The sequence below is a fragment of the Triticum aestivum genome, chromosome 2B, assembly GCF_018294505.1.
Source record: "Triticum aestivum cultivar Chinese Spring chromosome 2B, IWGSC CS RefSeq v2.1, whole genome shotgun sequence".
Lineage (NCBI taxonomy): Eukaryota > Viridiplantae > Streptophyta > Magnoliopsida > Poales > Poaceae > Triticum > Triticum aestivum.
In genome coordinates this window covers 342,983,566-343,008,615 of record NC_057798.1, presented here as the reverse complement: position 1 = coordinate 343,008,615, position 25,050 = coordinate 342,983,566, and the positions used below count along the sequence as shown (strand labels likewise).

The 25,050-nt window shown below is 45.8% G+C and overlaps 1 protein-coding gene and 1 pseudogene across 1 annotated transcript; both read left to right on the top strand.

Moving 5' to 3' along the window:
* The first annotated feature begins 3,787 nt into the window (after positions 1–3,787).
* Positions 3,788–17,985, top strand: LOC123044890 (peptidyl-prolyl cis-trans isomerase CYP63). Its single transcript, XM_044467768.1, has 14 exons — positions 3,788–4,013; positions 4,187–4,295; positions 4,401–4,455; positions 11,164–11,252; positions 11,619–11,643; positions 11,732–11,770; positions 11,891–12,008; positions 12,276–12,436; positions 12,516–12,849; positions 12,938–13,032; positions 15,608–15,773; positions 15,864–16,172; positions 16,247–16,327; positions 17,484–17,985. The coding sequence occupies exons 2-14, from the start codon at positions 4,209–4,211 to the stop codon at positions 17,830–17,832; spliced, it is 1,908 nt and encodes a 635-aa protein (XP_044323703.1). The 5' UTR covers positions 3,788–4,013; positions 4,187–4,208; the 3' UTR covers positions 17,833–17,985.
* A 6,761-nt stretch (positions 17,986–24,746) lies between these two features.
* The window catches only part of LOC123041229 (B-cell receptor-associated protein 31-like), a 1,889-nt pseudogene continuing 1,585 nt past the window's right edge, over positions 24,747–25,050 (top strand).

The window sequence follows — 25,050 nt, the reverse complement described above, 5'->3', positions numbered from 1 at the left end:
CCCCTAGAAGAATCTTGCTTGGTGGGTCAAAATCTATGGGAAGGCATTCAACCCTATAACCCAGCAGAGGGTTCTCATCCACTGGGGCAGTGTTCTTGCAATAAAACCAAGTCTTAACCCATCCTTTAGGGTGACTTGGTAGGGCAGCTAAAGGAAAACTGTCGTCCCTGCATCTCTGGATTGAGATTCCACCCAATTCTTTACTTGGGCCATCCGCACATTCAGTTTGGCGGTTCATGTAGAAAAATTCTTTGAAGAGAGTGACAATGGGCTCTATTTGCAGATATGCTTCGCAGAAAATTTGAAAGTGGTAGATATTTGATATCGAATTTGAGCCTATATCCTGAGGATGAAGATTGAAACAGTGCAAGACGTCCCAAAAGAACTTTGACCCGGGCAGTGTGAAGCCTCTGAGGATATGATCAGTAAAAACTACTACTTCTTCCTCGCCGGGTCTAGGGACATTATCCCCTTGATTGACTCGCCAACCAATTTCTTCCCGAGTCGCCAAGAGACCTTGGTCTTGATAATCTCTAAGAATGGCTTCAGTGACCAGGGAAGGCCCCCAGTTGCAGATAGTGCTTTTCGACATACTGAGCCGTCTAAATACAATGAAAGAGTACATAAATATAAAGGGGCGGGTTACTTAAGAAGTAATGTCTCGTTATCTCCGTTATATGAATAAAGTAGCATAAGGGTAAGTCGCTCTAAATAGTGGCGAGTTATTTAAAAGAGGCAGTTTCTGAAACATTGGCGAGTTACACATATGTTGGTAAGCCGCCAAAGATACAAGGGCGAATTAGCTACCGTTCGGGATTGTTGAATTTTTGCTAAGTGTGGAGCAAACAAGTTTTAGATCAAACAACTATATTTATGGATCTATGAGCAGTTCAAAAAAGAAAAGTAATGGCTAAACCTAATAGTGGCTGCAGAGCTACTAAGGAACTTTTTGTAGATTCTGAACGAAGCAGGGTTTATTCAGATGCAAGACTGGTATTAGAACTACTACGCAGTATTTCTATGATCATCTCAGATCCAATATGAGATCTATTCAATATATATGGGGAAGAACGGACGAACGCCGATGAACTCTATGAACTCCAACGAGGTAATGTGGGGGAGAGGTTCTGGTACCTGACTGTGCTAGCTGAGGGCGGAGGTGCGCCGCTGAACTCTGATGAAGGCGGGGCGGTGTTGCCGTCCCAAGCGAGGCAGCTGGCACAGGTCAACGGGTGCGGTGGAGCTTCGGTTGTAGAGGGCTTCGCGAGGAAGAAGAAGAAGTGGAGGAGATGAGGTAAAATGAGAAAGGGGACCCCCCATGCATATTTATATGGGAAGTAACAGTAAATGGCAGGTGCAAGAATCGAGGAGGCGCAATAATTTTTCAACAAAAAGATGCCTCGGTTTTCGGGGTGAATGGGTTTCCACAAGATTCGTTATGATGTCATGAAGGTTTTCCCAAAATGGTGGAGGTGACATCATCTTTTCTTATGGCGGGTTATGAAGATTTTCAAAGCTAAGATTAGGAGGCACGAAGGGAAGATTTGCGAGACGGAAGGATTGAAGATTGACATGAACAAGTTCAAATCCATCTAGGGCCTAATGTTGGGGATATAACCCCGCGGTATAACCCGCCCAGAAAGGGCCGAGTCAAATCATTAGCGACTCTCGAAGCTGGGCCTCAGATAGGCCAAGACGATCAAGACGCAAGGCTATAAGGGCAGCTCACAAGATGGGCCGTCTTAGGGCCCAAAGTCAGAAGGCGGCAGGTGGCCCGGAGGTGTAAGCCGCCCTATGATATATTATTATAGAAGGCAAGGCGACTTAGAGATATAATCGGCCGTGAATCGTGACCCGACGCAGACTCTTGTAAGTCGGTTGCCTCGACCTGTATATAAAAGCGAGTCCCTAGCATAGAATAGGGCAAGTTACAATCAATCGATAGCTAGGTCAAGCAGATTCGCTCCCTTGTAATCGACACTCAAGCAATAAGCAGAAAAGCAGGAGTAGGCTTTTACCTCCACTGTGAGGGGCCGGACCTGGGTAAATCGTGTCTCTCGTCCCACTCAACTTCGACAAGCTAATAACCTAGTTTCGATGGCCTCACGACTAAGTCCTCTCACTAGGACACCTGCCGTGACAAAACCACGACATGTCATGGGGTTGTCCAAGCCACACATGACGTGCCTGACCTAATGAACATGAAAACTTGGCTAAACTATGAGCTTCATTGTTTGACTCACGACTCTCGAAAAATAAAATTACAACTGAACATAGGTGAATGATGCCAAATCTCCCTAATGATAGTACCATGTCTCCCTTGATTTCCCTTGAGGATATTTTCCACTACTTGCTTGGAATCTGATGCAACTACAAAGCTATGCAAGAGTAGGTCTTCGGCCAGGGAAAGGGCCCCCCTGCATGTGATTGCTTCTAGCGTTGCAGGATCATGGACGCCATGAATTACCAGTGACGAGCTTCCCAAGTAGTTCCCCTAATCATCTCGAGCGACCGCTGCCGCTGTGCCTCCTCTTGACGGCAAGGGCACTCTCGCGTCTACCTGTACCTTGGCAAACCCCGTAGGAGGTGCCTTCTGCCTTACCTTGGTGCAACACTTGGGTTAGTAGTTTGCATCGACTTCGTCTTCCTTATGATCTCTAACTCTGACATATATTTGTCGATGAAACCCTGTGTAACTTGTGGACTTTGAGAAATGCCCTCATGAATAGCTTTCCTCCTAGACGATCATATCACCCATAACGTGACAGCTACTCAGATGAACTGCGCATGTGATAGGCCATCAATCAAAGAGAACAGCAGTGCTTCGCCCGAGGCTTTGTAGTGGAAACAAGATGTTGCGCTAGATTGTCATCCATGCGGGTTCCTATATGGCGCATAGGGCGCCCCCGAGCGAGCAGGCGCGCACCACCCCTGGCGCGCTGAGCCTTCGTATGGGCCAGGCCATATCCCATTTATTTTTCTTTTCGTTTTTTCTTTAGATCTCTTTTTCTTCTTCTTTTTTCTTTTCTGTTTCCATTTTTTGCTTTCTTTTTCTTTCTTTCTTTTCCTTCCAAATTCGTGAACATTTTTTGAATTTCATATAAAAATGTTCACAATGTGTAAAAATGCTTAACGATTCAAAAAATGTTCATAAAATTCCTTTTTTTCATCGGATTGAAAAAATGTTCATCAAAATTCAAAATTTGTTAATCGAATTGAAAAAATGTCCACCAAAGTCAAAAATTGTTCATCAATTTCAAAATTTGTCCCCTGAATTTAAAATTTGTTTGTCGATTTCAAAATTTGTTCATTTTTTTTTCTTACAAAATTTGTATGTTCATAAAATTCGTTTTTTGTTCATCGGATTGAAAAAATGTTCGGCAAAATTCAATTTTTTTCATCAAATTCAAAAAATGTTCATCAAATTCGAAATTTGTTCATGGATTTCAAAAAACTTTCACCAAGTTCAAAATTTGTTCATCTTCGATTTCAAAAATTGTTCACCAAACTCAAAATTTGTTCGTTGATTTCAAATTTTGTTCAATGAATTCAAAATTTGTTCATCCATTTTTCAAAAATATATTCTTAAATACAAATTTTGTTCATCAAGTTTAAAAATGTTCATCGTATTAAAAGTTTATTCATCAAATATAATGTTTTTTCATCACTACTAGAAAAATGCTCATATAAATTTGTTCGTCAAAATAAATAAATTTTCATTAAAATTCAAATCATCATGGGCTCGAGACTAGTGGGCTACAGCTTCAGGCCCATTCCTCGGAAGGAAACCGATTGCTGGGCTCGTGGGGCCTGACATGCACCTTCCTCCTGAGTCCTGACCTAGTAGAGTTACCGCCGTGCCGTAGCTTGTGGCGTCACCGACGACGCCTCACCCCGAATCCCCTTAGCCTCCCACACGCGCCGCCGCTACGGCCGCTACCGCCGCTGCCATCGCCCTCCCCGCGTGCCTGCAGTTTCCACCCCGTCCGCAACCTCGGACACTGTTTCTCGAGGTACGCCCTTTTCGCCATCCATCCTCCAGTGATTAGTTGTTATTAAACCCCACTGACCATCTCCACGAGTTTTGGCCACATCCCAACTAGATCTGCACCAGCCTATCCAGCCAGTGTCTTTCTGTTGGGATGTTTGTTGCTGAAGATGCTCTCATGATTGCACACACCTGCAGGTAAACCGAAAGGGAGGAAATCATGCCCAAGTTCAAGAAGAATCTGAACCCTCAGGTCTTCTTGGAAATATCCATCGATGGGCGACCTGCCGAGAGAATCACGTTTGAGGTTGCAAAGAGTGTACCTTCATCTTATCGTTCTAAGTGATGCATGTTTCTCCTTTGAGTACAGAGGTGGCGTGCGCCTGATTAGCTTCCCACTTTGGTGTTGCAGCTCTTTGCTGATGTAGTTCCGAAGACGGCAGAGAACTTCCGAGCGCTTTGTACTGGTAAAATGCAAGAGTCTTTGCTGTGGAATAGCGTGATGCAGTTAGTGATGAACACACATTTTTTATATGCAAGTTCTTAAGTTTAGCATCCTTGATGTTGAAGATGTCCAATAGTTCGCTTAAATGCTTGAACAGGTATGGACACGGTCTATGTCCACAAGGGATTTAGTTGCTAAATGCACGACAGTCTTGAATGCAAACCACAATACTAAGCAGGGATTTAGTTGTACTTATAGTTTTGATGCGATACCTGGTAATGATATGGCGTAGTAATAAGTAGAATGGTGGAATAGGCGGAGCTGAATTTGAGTGTTGTGGTGGTGTTTCCTGTTATGAAGTGAGCCTGTATTCCATCGGGCCAACAGGCCAGCACATATACATGAAGGGAAATAAGCAAAGAAGCCCCTATACAATATGATAACTACACACACAGCACAACCCTGTTCTAACACCCCCCCTCAAACTCAAGGGGGATCTTGGACACCGAGTTTGGACAGGAAAAAGCTGTGTTGGGACCGTGTCTGAGCTTTCGTCAGAAAATCAGCAAGCTGAAGCTCCGAGGGCACATACTGAGGGGCCACAATTCTGTCTTGCACCTGAGAACGCGTGTAGGAGGCATCAACACCGATGTGCTTGGTGAGCTCATGCTTAACAGGATCACGGGCAATGCTGAGTGCCCCAGTGCTGTCGGAGAGCAGAGGGGTCGGTGTAGCAGTGGAAACACCAAAATCCTGAAGAAGCCATCGTAGCCAAGTAATTTCTGCAGTCACGGACGCCATAGCTCGCAGCTCAGCCTCAGCACTGGAGCGAGATACAACATTCTGCTTCTTGGTCTTCCAGGCAATCAGGGAGGAGCCAAGAAAAACACAATAGGCAGAGAGAGAGCGGCGATCAGTGGGATCGCTGGCCCAAGTAGCATCACAGTAGGCCTGAAGCTGAAGAGAGCTGGAGCGAGGGAAGAATAAGCGACGAGTCACGGTACCACGAAGGTAATGAAGAACACGAAGAAGGTGACTGTAGTGAAGTTGAGTGGGAGCAGAGACAAACTGACTTAGAATGTGCACAACATAAGAAATGTCAGGACGAGTGATGCCTAGATAGACAAGGCTCCCAACAAGATGGCGGTAGCGTGTGGGATCTGCAAGGGGTTCACCCTCACCAGGACGAAGATGGAGACCAAACTCCATAGGAGTGTCAACCGTGCGCTGATCAGTGAGGCAGGCACGAGTGAGAAGATCTTGGATGTACTTCTCTTGAGAGAGATAAATACCCTCAGGGGAAGAAATGATCTCAAGTCCAAGAAAGTAGCGAAGAGAACCCAAATCAGTCATCAAGAATTGCTCATGTAGACGTTTCTTCACAAAATCAATGAATTGGTGGTCAGCCCCTGTGATAATCATGTCATCAACATAGAGTAGTAAAAGGGTGCGACCGCGAGCAGAAGTGTGAATAAACAGAGCAGGATCATGAACACTAGCAGAGAACCCGATCCTTGTGATGACGGCGGAGAAACGCTCAAACCAGGTACGAGGAGCTTGTTTCAGCCCGTAAAGAGCGCGCCGAAGGCGACAGACAGTGCCATCAGAGACAGTATAGCCAGGAGGCGGCTGCATATAGACCACTTCCCGCAGCTCACCATTCAAGAAGGCATTCTTGACATCTAATTGAGAGATGGACCACTGCCGAACAGCAGCAACAGCCAAAAGAGTGCGAACAGTGGTCATGTGAGCAACAGGGGCAAAAGTCTCATCATAGTCATGACCATACTCCTGCTGGAAGCCACGCGCAACAAGACGAGCTTTGTAGCGCACGAGAGAACCATCTGAATGTGTCTTAACCTTGTAGACCCATTTGCAAGTGATGGGTCTAACACCTGTAGGCAGGGGTACAAGGTCCCAAGTGCCTGTGCGCTCAAGAGCATGAATTTCCTCTGCCATAGCATGCTGCCATTCAGAATGAGCAGCAGCCTCACGATATGTAGACGGCTCAACAAGAGTGGTAGCAGCAACAACATAGTACGCAGGAGGCTGGAGAGTGTGGCGATCACGCAGATTATACCGAGGAGCAGGAGGGGTAGGTGGTTCTGAAGGAATGGGACCCAACAAGGAAGGAGTGGAAGTGGAAGTGGGCGCATCCGAGGGAGAAGGGTGCCGAGCACGACGGGAGTAGACAAAAGGAAGCGGAGAGAGAGGGGAAGTGGAAGGTGGCGCATCAGAGGGAGAAGGGTGTTGAGCACGACGGGAGTAGGTAAAAGGAAAAGGAGAGAGAGTGGATGGCTCAACCCGAGTAGGAGAGTCAGGAATAGAAACCTCATCCTGTGTAAGCTGAAGCTCATGAGCAGACACAGGTGAAAGGCTAGGAGTGGACCTACCAGGTGACGATAAAGGTGAAGAATCAGGTAGAGTAAAAAAAGAGAGAGGCTCGACTAACGAGTCGGTTGTGGCAGTAGAAGAATGACGAGGGTAGAAGGAGCGAGACTCATCAAAAGTGACATCTTTGGAGATTCTCAGTCTTCGAGCAATAGGGTCCCAGCAACGGTAACCTTTGTGCTCCAAACTGTAGCCAAGGAAAACACATTCAACAGATTGAGCAGTCAATTTGGTGCGTTCATGAGGGTGGAGAAGAACAAAACAGGCACAACCAAACAGGCGTAGACCACTATAATCAGCTGGACCATCACCTAGATGATCAACTGGTATCCCTCCCTGAAGAGCAACAGAAGGCTGAATATTAATGAGATAAACAGCGGTAGAGACAGCCTCAGCCCAAAAGTGCGGGGGAACAGCAGAAGATAAAAGAAGAGCCCGAGCAGTCTCAAGGACGTGACGATGTTTGCGTTCAGCCACCCCATTTTGAGCATGTGCACCAGGACAGGAATACTGAGGAAGGGTACCCTGTTCAGCAAGGAAACCACGAAGCGCACGAGATAGGTACTCGCCAGCCGAATCAGCACGAAAAACTCGAACAAAGGAATCATACTGAGTGCGAACCATGGTAGCAAACGACTTGTAAATTTGAAGCACTTCACTACGAGATGACATAAAGTAGATCCAAGTGTGGCGAGAAAAATCATCAATGAAAATTATATAATATTTGTGACCCCCTTTCGAAACAGAGGGGGCAGGACCCCATACATCAGAGTGAACAAGTTCAAAAGGTCGTTGAGAAACAGAATTACTAGAGGGATATGGAAGTTGTATCTGCTTGCCAAGCTTACAACCCATACATGTTAGTGAACTATCACCAGATACAGATCCTAGAACACCACTCCTAACCAAAGAAGACAAGCGGGAGCCACAAATGTGACCCAATCGGTGATGCCACTGAGCGAAGGATGTGGTGGAGGTGGCAGCTGAAGCAAAAGGGGTGATGATGTCCGACTGGCTAGAGGACGCAGCGGAAGGAAGGCGCAACCAATCGAGCTCCCAAAGGCGCTGAGAGTCATGGCGCCGAGGACCGATCCCAACCAGAGTCCCCGTACGACGATCCTGAACACAACAAGAGTCAGAATCCAGAATAACACGACAACCCAAGTCAGTAAGTTGACCAGCAAATAGAAGTTGCATAGTCAGTCTAGGAACATGAGAAACGGCAGGGACATGAAAAGAAGACATGGAAAGAGTCCCTCTTGCGGCAACAGAAAGAGAAGTGCCATCTGCAGTCTGAACTGTAAGAAGAGAAGGCACGGAATTGACAGCACAAAGATGATCTTTGTGTGGTGTCATGTGGAAGGAGGCCCCAGAATCAAGAATCCAGGGCAAAGATGTACCTGATGAAGAGTGCGGTGGTGGACCAGACGTCTGACCAGCAGAACCAGCAGAACCTGAGGATGGTGCAGAAGCAGTAAGGCGGCGCAGCAAGGTGAGCATCTCCTGGTGAACCTTCTCAAGGGAGCCCTCACGAGAATTAGAGGAGCCTCCCGAGTCCTTTTGAGGACGGCCACCACGGCGACCCTGTTTCCTCCTCTTGATGCACTCCGTGATCATGTGACCATCCTGCTTGCAGTAGTTGCATAAAGCACTAGTGGAGGTTGCTGCCACCTGTGTAGAAGAGGGCACACCAGGCAGCGGTGGTGGAACGCGGGCAGCCAGGACTGCTGAAGAGGATGGCAATAAGCCCGTGCTCCGTAGGCGCACCTCCTCAGGTCGCACCTCAGCAAGGGCCTCCAGAGTAGAGAGCCGAGGATGGCGTGCCAATAGCTGAGCACGACTCTGCTCGAACTCCGGCCGGAGGCGAGTGAGGAAGTCGTAGAGGCGACGAATCTCCAACTTAGCTTGTTGCCGCACACAACACTGACACCTGCGACAAACATCAGCTCCCAGAGAGTCCAATTGGCGCCACACCGCTGACATCTCCTTGTAGAAATCATCCACAGTAGCATCTCCCTGTTGTAGTTGTTGCTCTTGACGAACAACAGAGAGATACATGGCATCCCCTGTAGACTCATAGCAATGGCGAAGGTGCTCCCACATCTGATATGCAGTGGTAAGGGCCACCACATCCATGGTGAGATCAACATCCATGCTGTTCACCAAGATAGAAGAGGCTCGAGCATCATCATTTGTCCATTGCTTGTATAAGTGGAGTTGATTCTGATACTCTTCAGTGGCCTCTTCAAAAGCATCTAGCATCTCACGTTGCTTGGTTTCATCGGCATCAACAGGGAAGGCCAACTCAGCTGGAGGAGTGGGCAGCAGGGGACAAGGCAGAGCACCAGAGAGGTGCTCCCAGACCAGCTGGCCCCTCATGTGCAGCTTCATGTGCTGCACCCAGTCCCTGTAGTTCTGTCCGTTGAAGATAACAGGACATCGTGGGACTGGGACAGCACCGGTGGTGGTGGAGGGCGCCATTGCAGCAGAACAGCAGCAGCAGCTCGTTGAAGACCAGCAGCAGCAGGAGGCACAGCTTGATGGCAGCAGCAGACCAGGAGGAGAAGAGCAGCAGCAGCCGCACTTTGAAGAGCAGCAGCAGCAGCTCGTTGAAGAAGAGCAGCAGCAGCAGCAGAGAAGAGGAGCAGCAGCAGCAGCAGCTCGTTGAAGAGCAGCAGCAGCACGTTGAGGCGGCGGCGCCGGCCGGGAAGGACGGCGGCAGCAGCGGCCTGGACCAGCAGGCGGCAGCAGCTACCAGGAAGAAGAGGGGAGAGGCTCGATGAAGAGAGGAGCGGCGGCCGGCGGCGGCCGCGGCAGCGGCGGCGGCGACCAGAGGCGGCGGCGGCGGCTGGGGAACCTAACCCTAGCTCTTATACCATGTTATGAAGTGAGCCTGTATTCCATCGGGCCAACAGGCCAGCACATATACATGAAGGGAAATAAGCAAAGAAGCCCCTATACAATATGATAACTACACACACAGCACAACCCTGTTCTAACATTTCCTAGTATAGTTTTTTTTTTCTCTCTTTCCCACTTCCACAGAAGGGTATGCAGGACACATTTGTTAGTTTAAGCTGTATAGGTGCTGTATTGTTGTCTTTCTCTATTCATCTATGGTTCCATAGGATCTGATTTAACTAAATCTTAGGACTATGCTGTCTGTTGAGGATATATTATAAATTTGTTGTTCTTTTCTCCCCGCACCTTTCTTGTCATGGTAGATTATTTGATTATTTCTAATAATAGAACATGGAACCACTGCTTTTACATGATATCTCCTTGTATAATATTTCACTTAATTTTCTTCACAGCTAATTGGTGTCTCATTTGTTCAAGTTGATTGCAAGAGTCTAGGTTCCGCCATTTTAGAGTTGTAATTTAAAATGTTACCTTAGCATGTAATTAGTGGCTGTATGTATAGCCTTTTCTGTTAGCCTTACTTCTGGTCAACATGTAGGTGAGAAAGGCCTCGGAGAATCTACAAAGAAGCCACTTTATTTTAAGTCTATGTCCACAAGGGATTTAGTTGCTAAATGCACGACAGTCTTGAATGCAAACCACAATGCTAAACAGGGATCTAGTTGTACTTAAATTTTTGATGCTATACCTGGTAATGATATGGCGTAATAAGTAGAATGGTGGAATAGGCGAAGCTGAATTTGAGTGTTGCGGCAGTGTTTCCTAGTATAGTTTTTTTTTTCTCTCTTTCCCACTTCCACATAAAGGGATGCAGGACACATTTGTTAGTTTAAGCTGTATAGGTGCTGTATTGTTGTCTTCCTCTGTTCATCTATGGCTCCGTAGGATCTGATTTAACTAAATCTTAGGACTATGCTGTCTGTTGAGGATATATTATGAATTTGTTGTTCTTTTCTCTCCGCAACTTTCTTTTCATGGTAGATTATTTGATTATTGATAATAGTAGAACATCGAACCACTGCTTTTACATGATATCTCCTTGTATATAAAGATAATATAGTTCACTTGATTTCATATTCAAAAAAGCGCTAGGCGCTAATTGTGCGTTTTGCCACCGCCTACGCTTTACTGACCAAAGCACATGCTTATGTGCAGTTATGCACAGGTTAAGCATAGTTATGCGCAATGCGTTTTGCCAATGCCTAGAGCCTAGGCGCGCTTAAGCGCTCGCTTAGGCACGCCTTTTTTAACTATGCTTAATTTTCTTCACAGCTAATTGGTGTCTCATTTGTTCAAGTTGATTGCAAGAGTCTAGGTTCCTCCATTTGAGAGTTGTAATTTAAATGCTACCTTAGCATGTAATTATTGGCTGTATGTATAGCCTTTTCTGTTAGCCTTACTTCTGGTTAACATATAGGTGAGAAAGGCCTCGGAGAATCTACAAAGAAGCCACTTTATTTTAAAGGAACACACATCCATCGCATTATCCCAGGATTTATGGCTCAGGTACCAAATTATTGCAACTTATCTGATTGCTGCATATTTTTTGTTGCCAGTGACAGCATGTTAGGATCTTTTATGGATTGCAAATACGAGCTTTGTAGAGTATAGAATATCTGCTCTTTATTTTATTTTATCACCCATTTTGTTCAAACTAAGAAGGGGAGCCTTGGCGCAGTGGTAAAGCTGCTGCCTTGTGACCATGAGGTCATGGGTTCAAGTCCTGGAAACAGCCTCTTACAGAAATGTAGGGAAAGGCTGCGTACTATAGACCCAAAGTGGTCGGACCCTTCCCTGGACCCTGCGCAAGCGGGAGCTACATGCACCAGGTTTGTTCAAACTAAATTGACTAATCAAATTTCTTAACTGCAGGCTGGCGATTTTTCCAGAGGAGATGGTATTGCTTCATTAGCCCAGGCTTCTTCTTTCAACTGACTTATTGATGTAGTGTACTCTATAAGCTCAACGTTGCATGCTATTTCCAGGACGTGGTGGAGAGAGCATATATGGTGGAAAATTTCCAGGTATGGTTATACAATTTTATTGGTTATTATAGCCTCTGAAGGTTAAAGTCCCATGATAACTGTGCTATTGACATATTATGCCTTCTGCTAAAAGAATGTATACTGTCTCGTGTTCTACAGATGAAAACTTCAAGTTAAAGCATGATCAACCTGGTATTCTTTCCATGGCAAACTCTGGAGAAAACACCAATGGATCCCAATTTTTTATAACATTCAAGGCTGTGCCACATCTTGATGGGTATTACTTATTTGCTTTAGTCATTTTACTAATTTTTTGTAGCTGTACTTTTTGTTACTTTGCCTACAAATACAACTAAAACTCAACAATGTTGATGAAACTGCGACAAGTAATGGTTGATAGTATGTGATAGACCCAACACCACTGGCATATTATCCACATCAGTATTACTGTCTATTTAATGCTTCCTTATGGAGAAGTAGCCATTTTTTTGGATCACTACCCATGGTTTATCAACATTTTGAGTTCACATTATAATTTTTATAGCAAACATGTGGTCTTTGGGAAGGTCCTTAATGGAAAAGCTTTGCTTAAGAAGCTTGAAGCACTGGGTTCTGAATCTGGAAAACCTACATGTCCAGTGAAAATTGTAGACTGTGGTGAAGCCTCTAACATAGATACTCAGAATCAGCTACATGGAGAGAAAGGTAAGTAGCCATGAACATCGAGATCCCAATACAATTCATGTGTTATCTCTGGTAAGCTTTCTCAGTACTTGATTTGCAGAAAAGAAGCTTAAAAGGGCAGTAGAAGATAACAACGATGCTGGAGGGAGGGTCAAAACCAAAAAAACATCTAGCGTGGATAAACGAAGGAAAAAAAGAAAGAACTACTCTTCTGATTCATATAGCTCAGAAACTTCTGACTCACAGTCCTATTCCTCAGATAGTGGTTCGGAGTCAGAATCATACTCTTCAGCATCATTGGATACTAGCTCATCTAGTGACCATAGGCACAAGAGAAGAAAAGGTTCTAAGAAAGTGAAACGAAAGCCTGCAAAGAGGAAGAGCAGCCATAAGAAGAGTAAGAGCAAGAGTAGAGGAACAAAAAGATCCAAGCGGTAAAATGTTGACCTTTACAAACTGTGTAGTTATGTTCACTCAGAATTAATACTAGCTGAATTGATTCCCTGCTGGTGCTTTTTTTAGGAGCTATGGGAGCTCAAGTGATGCTTCAAAAAGCTCGAGCAGCAGTTCTGACAATGAAAGTGCAGGCCGCCGTACCAAGCATCCATTGAAGAAAGGTAGAAGAGCTAACTCCCATTCAATTTTCTGTTCTTCATTATTTTCTACCAGCATACTCTGGTAGACTGCACGCTGTTTGAATTTAGGAGTTTATATCTCTGTTTTGTTAACCCCTTTCAGTTTGCTGTGATCTGGAAGGCAAGCTGTATTTGTACATTGTTTTTTTCCGAGCAGCGTATTTGCACTTTCTGTACTTGCCAATTTATTGCTCATCACCTTCTTGTGTGTAGTATTTCCGCAGTTACATGTTTGATTTTGTTCAACATACTTGAAATAATAATAATAATATTAAGTCAGCATCACTGGAATGGAAAATATTCTGAATGACCAACTTCGTGTTTATGTTGTCACTGCTATTCACATAATCTTGATTAGAAAATTTATTCCAGAAGTCTTTGCTTGCTGTTGCATTTGAGAACCATAGAGTGGAAAGATTGGAGCATATCGCTTTAAGATTACGGATTTGCTAATTATCATCTAGATGAGAATTAATAAAGTCTCATCTAACTCCTATGTCATTGATTATATGTGGAGATTTGGGCTGACATTTCTCTCTCTTCTGTTTCCCCCTTTTTCTGTTTGATTGAGTCAGTTAGATGAGACATAGTTAATTGTCATCTAGATGAGATCTAGCCATACCCTTATGATCGTTACTGTTATGGCGCTGCTAGAAGGAGGGCGCGAGAGGGCCGGCCGGGGGCCTTTCTACCCACGGCCAGGCAAGAGGGAAGGGATTTCCTTCTTAATTCTTGCTTGATTAGATTGATACATCTCCTCTCTTTATATAGAGAGGTTTACTTGACTCCCAAGCAAGGCTTACTTGACCCCTAAGCAAGCGAGCATTATCTCTAATTAACCCTAAGACTAACAGGCCCATTAGGCCCATTACGTACTCTAACACTACACCCCACCTGGACATGCAGCTTGTCCTCGAGCTGCAGCCTAACCAACTTATACCATGACTCGACGCAACACAAACCTAACACCTAAAAACAAGCCTTTTACATCTCGGCTTGTGTTATTACTCTCAACCTGAAATAGACTCTGAAATAGACTAGGACGCTTTATTTTGGACGTGCACGTGTACAGCCTCCTGGATCCCATGGACACCACCTGGACAAAAGGAGTGCATGTGTATGGCTGTTGGTCTGCACCGCACAGGGAAGAGTGGAGGACTTGCGATGGAGAATGACGAGGAGGGGTGCGCCCCCCCTCCAACCGCCGATGTCGCAGACTTTGAGGTCGCTGCCCGCGGGGAAAACAGCATGCCCGCCGCCCGTGGGGGAAACCGCATGCCCAAGATCCCCGACGCAGCGGACGAGATCGAGGTCCTTTGCGCAGCGAAGGACAACTTGAAGAAGCGGCAGCTGCAGACCACGCATCTCCCGCACACGCCGACGCGCTAGGAGGCCGCGTGCAGCAGCCTGCAGCCTCACCGCCGCCGACACATGGCGGGTAGCGATCCAAGACGGAAGCGGTGACTGCGGCGGCGGGGACTTGATTTGCTGGATGTGGACGCCCTGGGATGGCGGCGACGCTGATGGGAACAAGGTCGTCGCAGTCCCGTCGTAGGGCATCCCATACTGGGCGGCGGAGCTGACCGGCGATGGCTGCTGCGGCAAAGCGCCGGGCGCGGCGGAGGCCGCTAGGAGCGGCGGCTGCCACTGCAGCCAGGGTTGGGCGGTGGTGGCGATGGATGGCAGCTGCAGCGGCCCGGCGAAGGCCGCCTGGTGCGGCGGCTGCCACTGCAGCCAGGGTTGGGCGGTGGTGGCGATGGATGGCAGCTGCAGCGGCCTGGCGAATGCCGCCTGGTGCGGCGACTGCCACGGCAGCCACGGCGGCGCGGGGGCGGTGATGGGTAGCGCAGCCGGGGGCGGCCCGTAGGACCCGGCCAAGAACATGTGGATCTCCTGGACCGCCTGGGTTAGGTCCCGCAGCACCCCGAACACCTCCGGGGTGAGGACGGCGGGGGCGGGCGCGACAGAGGATCCCGGCGCGGGCAGGAGCCGGGCGACGGTCGTGGTGGTCGCCGGAGGCGACGAGGTGACCGGCAGTGGAAGAGACGGACTTGGCGGCGGTGAAGACATGATCGAACCGAAGCTAGCTGATACCAAATTGTTATGGCGCTGCTAGAAGGAGGGCGCGAGAGGGCCGGCCGGGGGCCTTTCTACCCACGGCCAGGCAAGAGGGAAGGGATTTCCTTCTTAATTCTTGCTTGATTAGATTGATACATCTCCTCTCTTTATATAGAGAGGTTTATTTGACTCCCAAGCAAGGCTTACTTGACCCCTAAGCAAGCGAGCATTATCTCTAATTAACCCTAAGACTAACGGGCCCATTAGGCCCATTACGTACTCTAACAGTTACTCTTACTCATCATTTGAGAACGTTAGAGTAGAAAGTATGGTGATCTTTACTGTGTCTGTCTGCTTTCTTTCTTTCTGAATTTAAACAGCCTGCTATCTATATTTGTGTTTGGTTACATTCTTGGAATGTACTGATTATTGCTGAGATGGCCATGACTTAAAGATCTTGTTACAATTTTATCTAATAATCATCTTTTTTTAATGGCAGACCAAGAAAATACCAAAATAATAAATTTGGAGATGGGAAAATCCTTGGAATATGCAGATAAAGGCAAACAAACGGTTGCGGGAAGCAAACCGTTACACAAAGATGAAAATGGGGCTGATGACAGGGCCGGGACTCAAAATTCTGAAGATAGATCTAGTAAATTCAGGTTTTATTTCTTGAAAGTACACGTCCTGTCTGGATCCTTCTACTATTATGCAGCGAGAGTGCAACATCTCCTGTTTATTTATAATTGCAGGGATGATACCAACCCCATCAGGGCTGATACAACTCTCTCAAAGGCAGATGGCAACATCACTGCTGTTGCTGCAGGGACTGGCATGTCTGAAGCTGGTGCAGAAAGGAACCCCCTGAGCAATGAACCAGTACCCACCAATGGCCAAGATTTAGCTATGGGCTCTACAGAGGATGGACGTGTCAGGAAAGGGCGTGGTTTTACGCAGAAGTACTCATTTGCACGTCGATACCGTACACCGTCTCCAGAGTGTTCACATGTTCGTTCTAGCTACAATGGAGGAAGAAATGATAGATGGAATAACTTCAATAGGTATTGATACATGATTATTGATTTGCCACATTTTGACACTTTTGATATTATATTGGAACCCCCATCATGTCCAGGTATGGAAGAAATGGTCTTTATGGTGCACGATCGCCGGTGAGGAGATACCAAGGTTCCCCAAGAGCTAGTAGCCCACCAAGGTTCGTATTTCTTATTCATTGGAAATGTGAATTCCTTTGAAGAACTTATCTAATCTCATGGAATTGTGGCATATTTTGCCAGCCAGCTGTTGACCTGTTGTTCTACTTCTGCGCTAGTTTATAATAATTTAATGCTGGGAATCTCAGTCTGCCAGAGGCTGGTGGCAATTACTCCCTCTGCAAAATATAATGCGTGTTTAACATTTCAGTCTCCAATACAGAACGTTGACTATGTTTTTCACTTGTAATATGCTTACAAAATAATAGAAAGATATGTAACATAGAAGAACTTTGCTAGATAAATACAAGGATATTATTCCTGCACTTCCAACACATACTTTTGCAAATACTGTTAACTGCATGCATAATCCTTATATTCCTGACAGAGGTTGTCCCTGTAGCTCTTTAAAGCCTTGAAGGTTTGATAGAGCATGTGGGCAGCTAATGGATCTTTCAGGATTCTTTCATGTCGCAGTTAAATATTATCATTATCATATACATTCTAGATGAATGTGGCATTTCTTGAAGTTTAATTTGTCTTCATTGACATTAGAATGGTGATCAAAGCTGTATGTGATGTGGCGATTGGTAGTGGTACTCCCTCTTTTTTTTTTAGTTTGCATATTAGGTTTGTCTTACGTCAAATTTCTGTAGTTTATAGAAAAACATATCAACATTTACAATACCAAATCATTATCATTAGATTCATTACAGAATATACTTAGTTGGTATTGTAGATGTTCATACTTTTTAATATATAGTATATTTGGTCACCTTTACAAAGTCCGACTTAAGACAAATCTAATATGCAGAGTAAAAAAGAAACAGAGGCAGTATAAAAGATTGCTCCTGTTAGTTCGACACTTTTAAGTGTTCAGTTAATTGGTTTGAATAAATGTCCCAAGTCTGTTCGCATTCTGAACAAGAAAGATTTGCTTTTGTTATCTTGTATTCTTGCCGAAATGTGCATTTGGTGCATTCTGTTTCCTGCCATTTTTAGTCTTTGGTAGATGTTATTGTTGTGCATGGACAGACCTTCGATATAGGTAAAGCATGATTTGCTGAACAAGTCACATACTCTTTGCTGAAGTCAAACAACATTTCATGACTTTCTACACTTGCCTAGGCCAATCAACATTATCGTCCATGATCACAGGTACACAAGGAGAGACCGAAGCAGGAGCAGGTCACGCAGTCCAGTGAGACGCCGTGACGGCGGAGGAAGGCATCGCCGCCCTAGCCCAAGACGCAGCCGTAGCTCCGCAGAACAACATAAATGTGATGCGGCCTACAGGCCTCGATCAGGTCGTGGTGGCGATGGTGGCCCCTCTGCTGCTAATAGAGGAAGATCAAGATCCAGGTCCAAGAACCGTGATGCCTCGAGGTCTAGGTCTCCTAATGCTGCCCCAGCCAAAAGGGTGAGCTCAAAGTATAACCGCAGGCGCAGCAGCAGCTCAAGATCCAGTAGCCCCTCCGGTAGTAAAGGCGGTTTGGTGTCATACTGAGATGTGATGGCAGGAGCTGGAAAGTCGGGTTTCGGTACTCGCTATACTCTGAAGCACATGCCTGTTCTGTATCTTGAGATGCTGAATCATGTAGCTACTAAACTTTTCTTTTGTAAACGACTTAATGGCTTTGTGCATGAGATGTTGAGAGTATGATCTCCTGACCGGTGAAGTTTATCGATAAGATGCAACTCTTTTCAAATATATTGGATTTCTTACCACGGGGTTCCACGTGGTATAAGATGCAACTCTTAGTTTGCCAACTTTTCGATTGATAATGTCTGACATACAGCAAGCAATGTGGAGAAACTTTGAAAAGTTTGCCTGCCATAATTATGCGGACTTCTTTCTAATAATAATAATTATTATTATGCGGACTTGCAACGGATGATTGACAGGACCTAGTTAGTCCTGACGCTAAACTCTCACACGACAGACAGAAAATCACTCAATTGTTGGGGCAATTTTGGGGATCGATTTCATTCACTCAAACTGGAGTTCTAGGGTTTGTGGCCAGCCGGAACACGGCGGCTCGAGGGCCAAGCCCAGATACAAGTCAAGATGCCCTCTCCACAATCCAGAGGCGAGCTTAAAAGGGTTTTAGCGAGGTAAAAAGGAGCCACAGTGACATGTGTAGTAAAAGGACAAAACGTGGTAAGTGAAACGGTAGCAGCCGTCCGTTCTCAGATCAACGGCTGTGACGACGATCTGGGCCGCGAAACGATACCACTCTTCCGCGTCCCTTGGATGGTAGATCGACGGCTGACGTTGGGCTGGGCAAACTGAATCGCTACTGTTGCATTTCTAGTGTCGACAATAGAGCAGGCCTGACAATTCCCCCCGACAGAGTCCAGACTTGCCCTCAAGGATGGAAACCAGGGAACACCTTTTGAATGAAGGCTGAATCCTCCCAAGTAGCGTTTTTCACTGGTAGGTTGAGCCACTTGATGCGCCATTGGACCACGGGAATGCTGATATCTCCTTGAACTCGAGGGACCAGTTTCCTTTCCAGAATTGCTTCAGGTTGTATCAGGATGTTTCCATGCTCATCTAGCAGTGGTAGTTTTGGGTTTGGTACTGCTTCAGGACCGAGATGCTTCTTGAGCTGGCTGACATGGAAGGTGGGGTGTAGTTGACAACCCTCAGGCAGTAATAATCTGTAAGCCACTGCTCCAACTTTCTCCATGACTCTGAAAGGACCATAATATTTAGAGTGCAGTTTTAGGTGTCTGTGGATACTCAAACTGGTATGCCTGTATGGTTGTAGCTTGACATAAACCATGTCACCCACTGCAAGCTGTCTTTCTGACCTCTTTCTGTTAGCAAAGAATTTCATTCTTTCCTGGGCCTTGAGCAAATTGTCTTTGATCTGCTGTGCTATTGTGTCTCTTTCCACTTGAGCTTGGTGATCATCTCCTTCTGCTGGTGGGAGGAGAAGTTCAGAAATCATTGGGGGAGGCCTAGCATATAAAGCTTGAAATGGTGTCATTTTCAATGAAGTGTGGAAGGAGGTTTTGTACCACCATTCAGCCATGGAAAGCCAAGTATGCCATTTCTTGGGATGAGCAAAAGCCATGCACCTTAAATAATTTTCCAAACACTGATTTACTCTTTCTGTCTGACCATCAGATTGAGGGTGGTAAGATGTGCTCATGTGCAGTTTAATCCCCATCTTGTTGAACAAACTCTGCCAAAGGTGGCTAGTGAAAATTCTATCTCTGTCAGTCACTATGACTGAAGGTAATCCATGCAATTTGAAGATGTTGTCAGTAAAAGCTTGGGCTACTGTTCTGACTGTGATGGGATGTTTCATAGCTACAAAGTGAGCATACTTGGTAAACCTGTCCACAACCACAAGAATTAAGTTTTTGTGCTCAGATTTGGGTAGTCCTTCCACAAAATCCATGCTAATATGAGTCCAAGCAAAATCAGGTACTGGAAGTGGTTGTAGCAAACCAGGAGGGGCCACATGTTGTGCTTTGTTCAGTTGACATACAGGACACTGTTGCACAAATGTTTGTACATCTTTTCTCATGCCAGACCAAGTGAAAAGGATCTTTAGCCTGTGATAAGTGGCTCTCTCTCCAGAATGGCCACCCAGTTCAGACTTGTGGAAGGAAGTGAGCAGTGAATTCCTTAATTCAATGTTATTTCCAATAACAATTTTTCCCTTGAATCTGAGTACTCCACTAGTGAGTGTATAAGGGGCCTGACCAGTTGGATCAATTGCTAGTTTAGTAATGAGCTCAGAGCACTTAGCATCATCCTTATAGCTGTTGACTACTTCAGTAATCCAAGTGGGAATTGCAGTACTGGACCCAAGGGCAAGGAGAGCATGTTTAACTCTAGAAAGAGCATCTGCTACTCTGTTTTCCTTTCCTTTCTTGTACTCCACTGTAAATTTATATCCCATTAACTTGATGAGGAGTTTGTGTTGTACTCCTTCAGTTACTTTTTGCTCTTGGATGTACTTCAAACTCTGTTGATCAGTTCTGATTATGAGAGAGGATGATGCAAAATAGTGTTTCCACTTTTTAATTGCTTCAATGATTGCAAGTGCTTCTTTGTCATATGTAGACCAACTTGCAGCTTTTGGGCCAAGAGCTTTACTCAAAAATGCAATGGGCTGGCCTTTTTGCATGAGGACAGCCCCAATGCCATAGCCTGATGCATCAGCTTCAAGAACAAAAGGCAAGGAGAAATCTGGTAGGGCCAGAACTGGTGCAGTGGTCATTTTGTCTTTCAGTAACTGGAAAGCAGTAGCTTGTTTTTCTGTCCATTGGAAAGCATCCTTTTTCAGTGCATCAAACAGGGGTTTGCAGATCAGTCCATAGTTTTGCACAAATCTCCTGTAATATCCTGCTAGTCCCAAAAAGCTTCTCAAGTGTGTCACATTCTGAGGTGTGGGCCAGCTCACAATAGCTTCCACTTTAGCAGGGTCTGTTGAAACCCCCTTGTCAGAGATTACATATCCCAGGTATTCCACCTTAGATTGTGCAAAGGTGCACTTAGAAAGCTTGGCATACAGTTGGTGTTTCCTGAGGGCTTCCAACACTAAAGCCACATGTTCTAAGTGTTCCTTGTAAGATTTACTGAAGATTAGGATATCATCAAAGAACACTAGTACACACTCTTTCAGTAAGGGATCCAAAACAGTTTGCATAAGCTCTGTAAAGGAAGGAGGGCCATTTGTTACTCCAAAGGGCATGTCCAGAAATTCAAATAGTCCAATGTGTGTACTAAATGCAGTTTTGCCGATGTCTTCCTCTTTCATTCTGATTTGATGGTATCCACTTCTCAGGTCCAACTTTGTAAATATCTTTGCTCCATTAATTCATCTAGGAGGTCTTCAATCATTGGTATAGGATATTTGTTTTTATAGTGTGTGCATTGAGTTTCCTATAATCAATGCACAACCTCCAAGTCATGTCCTTTTTCTTTACCAGAATTGCAGGAGAGGAATAAGGGCTATGACTTAACCTTATAATTCCTTTCTTAAGGAGATCTTTGATAATTTCCTCTAAGGCATTTTTCTGATGGTGTGGCAATCTATATCCTCTTTGATTGATCACAGGGGCTCCCGGCTCTAAGTTGATTGCATGATCACAATCCCTTTTTGGAGGTAGGCCAGTAGGTTCTTCAAAAACATCCTTGTAGTTTTCAAGAACTTTGGCAATTTCAGGTTTTTGTACAGTTTCCAGCAGTGTCTCCACTTGCACTGGTTGCATCCACATGAGTGCCCTAGAGAGCATATTATCTAATATTTTCTCCATATCCTGCAAGAGGGGAGTGCAAGGAGTGTTGGGCAAACTCTCATCCAAGAAGGTTCTTGATTCACCATTAACCAATTTAATTCCCAAGGACATGTTTGGTAGATCAAAAGTAACAGGGCTGTGTTTGTACATCCAATCTGCTCCCAATATTATGTCATATCCAGTGAGCTGCAAAAACATGAAATCAGAAACCATTTCAACTCCTTGAATGTTGTATGAAGTGTTGTGAAGGGAGAAATCACTGTATAATTTTCCCTCATTTGCTACATTCACTTGAACTTGTTTCACTGGAGTCGGAGGACACCTAGATTGTGCAGCAAGGGCAGGGGAAATGAAGGTAGTAGTGCTTCCACTATCAACCAGGGCCAATCCTACAGTGTTTCCAATTTTGACTTGTAATGTGAAGGTTTGTTTCTTCTTGTCTTCAGGTAAGCCAGTGGCTGCATGCATTGAAATTTTGAGTTCAGTGTTGTCAGGGGGCTCCTCTTCCACATCAGATTGGACCTCTTCTGCATCCACTATATATATGATCTCAGGATTTCCAGCTTGTTCTTGCAGTGCTTGGATCTGAGACCTTTGGGACATTTTGCAAACTTGTTTATGACCAGGAAACCAAGATTCTCTGCACTTATAACAAATGCCCTTCTCTCTTGCTTGTTGTATCAGGGAAGCAGGAGTTGTACTGGTGGCCACTTGAGGTTTTGGCAATTCTCCCTGTACACTTTTTCTGAAACTTGGAAGATAAGGTTTCTGAGTAGTGGGAGGAGGACCAGATTTCTCAATCCTTCTTGCTAACCACATAGCTTTCTGCATATCAGCAGGTTCTAAACATTCTAGATGGCTCTGAATGTAGGGGCTTAGTCCTGATATGAAACTGTGCAAGTAGTAGTTGTCAGGAACTGCTGGGTTGTCTCTCCTCATCAAATTCATTTGCTGCTCAAATTCAGAGATATATTGAGCAACAGTGGCCTGTTGAGTTAACTTGTGGAAAGCTCTCACATTTTCACATACAGATGTGACAGCAAACCTTTGTGTGAGTGCAGAGCAGAATTTGTGCCAAGGCATATTACTGACAATAAACCCAGTTCCTCTCCACCATTGTATAGCTTCACTCTTCAGATAAGATACTGCTATTTCAGTTCTTTGTTCAATTGGTGTTCTAGCAGCTGAGAAGTATTGTTCTATGTTCTGTATCCAAGAATCTGCATCTACTCCTTCAAATTCAGCAATGTTTAGTTTGGCAGGCTTGACAGAAAGGATGTTCCTTCTGGTTTCAGGAGCATAAGGTCTGTGTCTGTCTCTTCTGAACTCAGCATCTTGAAATTCCTCAACTGTCATTAAGTGTTGCACTCCCTGAACTTGCTGCTGCTGTGGTGTGTGCAACTCCTGCTTGTTAGCAGTATGATTTGGGTGCCTGTAAGGCCCTTTTGGAGTGCCATCTAAGTTCAGTTCTCTGCCAGTAGTTTTGTCCACTAACACAGCAGACCCCCTTGTAACTGGTTCTTGTTTCTCCACGTGGTTGTTTGGTAATTGTTTTGGCCTGCCTGGTGGAACAGCAGTACTACCATGTCCAGAGGGAGGATCTGGCCTTTCCTCCTCTTCCTCTTCTTCTTCTTCTCCAGACTGCTCAGTGGCCATCTTCTGCAGAGTGCTCTGTATTTTCTTGAAGTTTCTCTGGATGCTGGCAAAGTTCTTGTTAACTGACTCTGTGAAATTATAGAACTCCTTCCTATCCTCTTCTCTCTCGTGCCTTAGGGTTTTGATGTCCAATTGTAAGGACTCGAGTTCTAATAGATCAGTGTCTTGGGTCTCTCTAGCCATGTCTGCAGGGTCCTTGTTGGTCATTCCTTGCAGAGCCAACCTGAGGATTCAGTTGGGTAGGGTGGGGAGGGATTTTACACCGGTTGCCCGGAAATCAACCCACCAATTTGCACCCTTTGTCTTCAATTGCTGGAACGCCGCGTCGCCGGACAAGCCGCACTGAAAGGGAGGGTTGGGTGGGATTTTACTCTGAAGAAATTTTCTCCAGTAACCACTACTCCTTCCTCTCTGCTGCCGATCGGTCTACCGCCGCCAATCGCCGCCTCGCCGCCGCCACTCAATCAGATCTGGGACTCAGAACTCGCCGCCAAGGACAACAACCAACACATCTGATACCAATTGACATGACCTAGTTAGTCCTGACGCTAAACTCTCACACGACAGACAGAAAATCACTCAATTGTTGGGGCAATTTTGGGGATCGATTTCATTCACTCAAACTGGAGTTCTAGGGTTTGTGGCCAGCCGGAACACGGCGGCTCGAGGGCCAAGCCCAGATACAAGTCAAGATGCCCTCTCCACAATTCGGAGGCGAGCTTAAAAGGGTTTTAGCGAGGTAAAAAGGAGCGACAGCGACATGTGCAGTAAAAGGACAAAACGCGGTAAGTGAACGGTAGCAGCCGTCCGTTCTCAGATCAACGGCTGTGACGACGATCTGGGCCGCGAAACGGTACCACTCTTCCGCGTCCCTTGGATGGTAGATCGACGGCTGACGTTGGGCTGGGCAAACTGAATCGCTACTGTTGCATTTCTAGTGTCGACAATAGAGCAGCCTGACAATGATCCCTGGTATCCGGATGTCTTAATAGTGACCGACCGGTTTTTACATGGCTGATCGTGTAGGCTATAAAAATTTAAAAAGTACACCCCCTCCTAAAATAATCGACTCAACTTTGTACTAACTAGTACAAAGTTGAGTCACTTACGAAGAGAGTAGATTAGTAGCTGGCTGCAACACGAGTATCAAAAAACCAAAAAACCTTTGTGAGAGGAAGGTGGGCCAAGTAATGATAAAATAATAGAAGTCTATAGCTAACTACTGTATTGGACCTTCCACTGCTTTACTTTTTCTTGTTACGTGTGGTGCTCGCGGACGTGCTGGCTTTATGGTCATGACGGCGGAGCGCGGCTGTGGTGGAGCTAGCGATGTCCTCCTACTCGTCGCTCTTGTCGAACACCTTATCTGCTGCCTCGTCCATCTCCTTGTAGGCGACTTGTAAATCCGCTTGATACTGGATGACAACCAGCGGTTGTGGCGGATTTCACGGGCGGTGCGGTAGGAGTCGACCAACGCCTTCTTCTCGGCCGCATCCACGTCTGACACTATGGCTGTGCCGGCGACGAGTTGCTCATCAGTGCATCGGTGCTCGTCGAGGGGGTGGAGGTTGTAGGCCTCGTCGGCCTGCGCCCGCTGAAACTTGGCCTCCCGCTCCTCCAGCACCATGTCCATGTAGTGGGCACGGGCCTCACCGATGGTGATGCCGGCATGCACCGGTGAGGGTGCCGTCGATTCGTCCTCCTTCGCGTCCTCCATTAGGATGTTGCAGCTCCAGCCTTCATTTGCCTGCCTGCGTGCCTACCAGTCGGCTGTAATGTTGACGATCTTCTTTTTTGCTCGGATGAG

Bases quoted from the DNA above. Each gene is read 5' to 3' on its own strand.
- LOC123044890 (XM_044467768.1), top strand. From the start codon at position 4,209: ATGCCCAAGTTCAAGAAGAATCTGAACCCTCAGGTCTTCTTGGAAATA. The intron at 4,456-11,163 runs GTAAAATGCAAG...GTTAACATATAG, and splicing joins CTTCCGAGCGCTTTGTACTG to GTGAGAAAGGCCTCGGAGAA. The intron at 16,173-16,246 runs GTATTGATACAT...CATCATGTCCAG, and splicing joins AGATGGAATAACTTCAATAG to GTATGGAAGAAATGGTCTTT.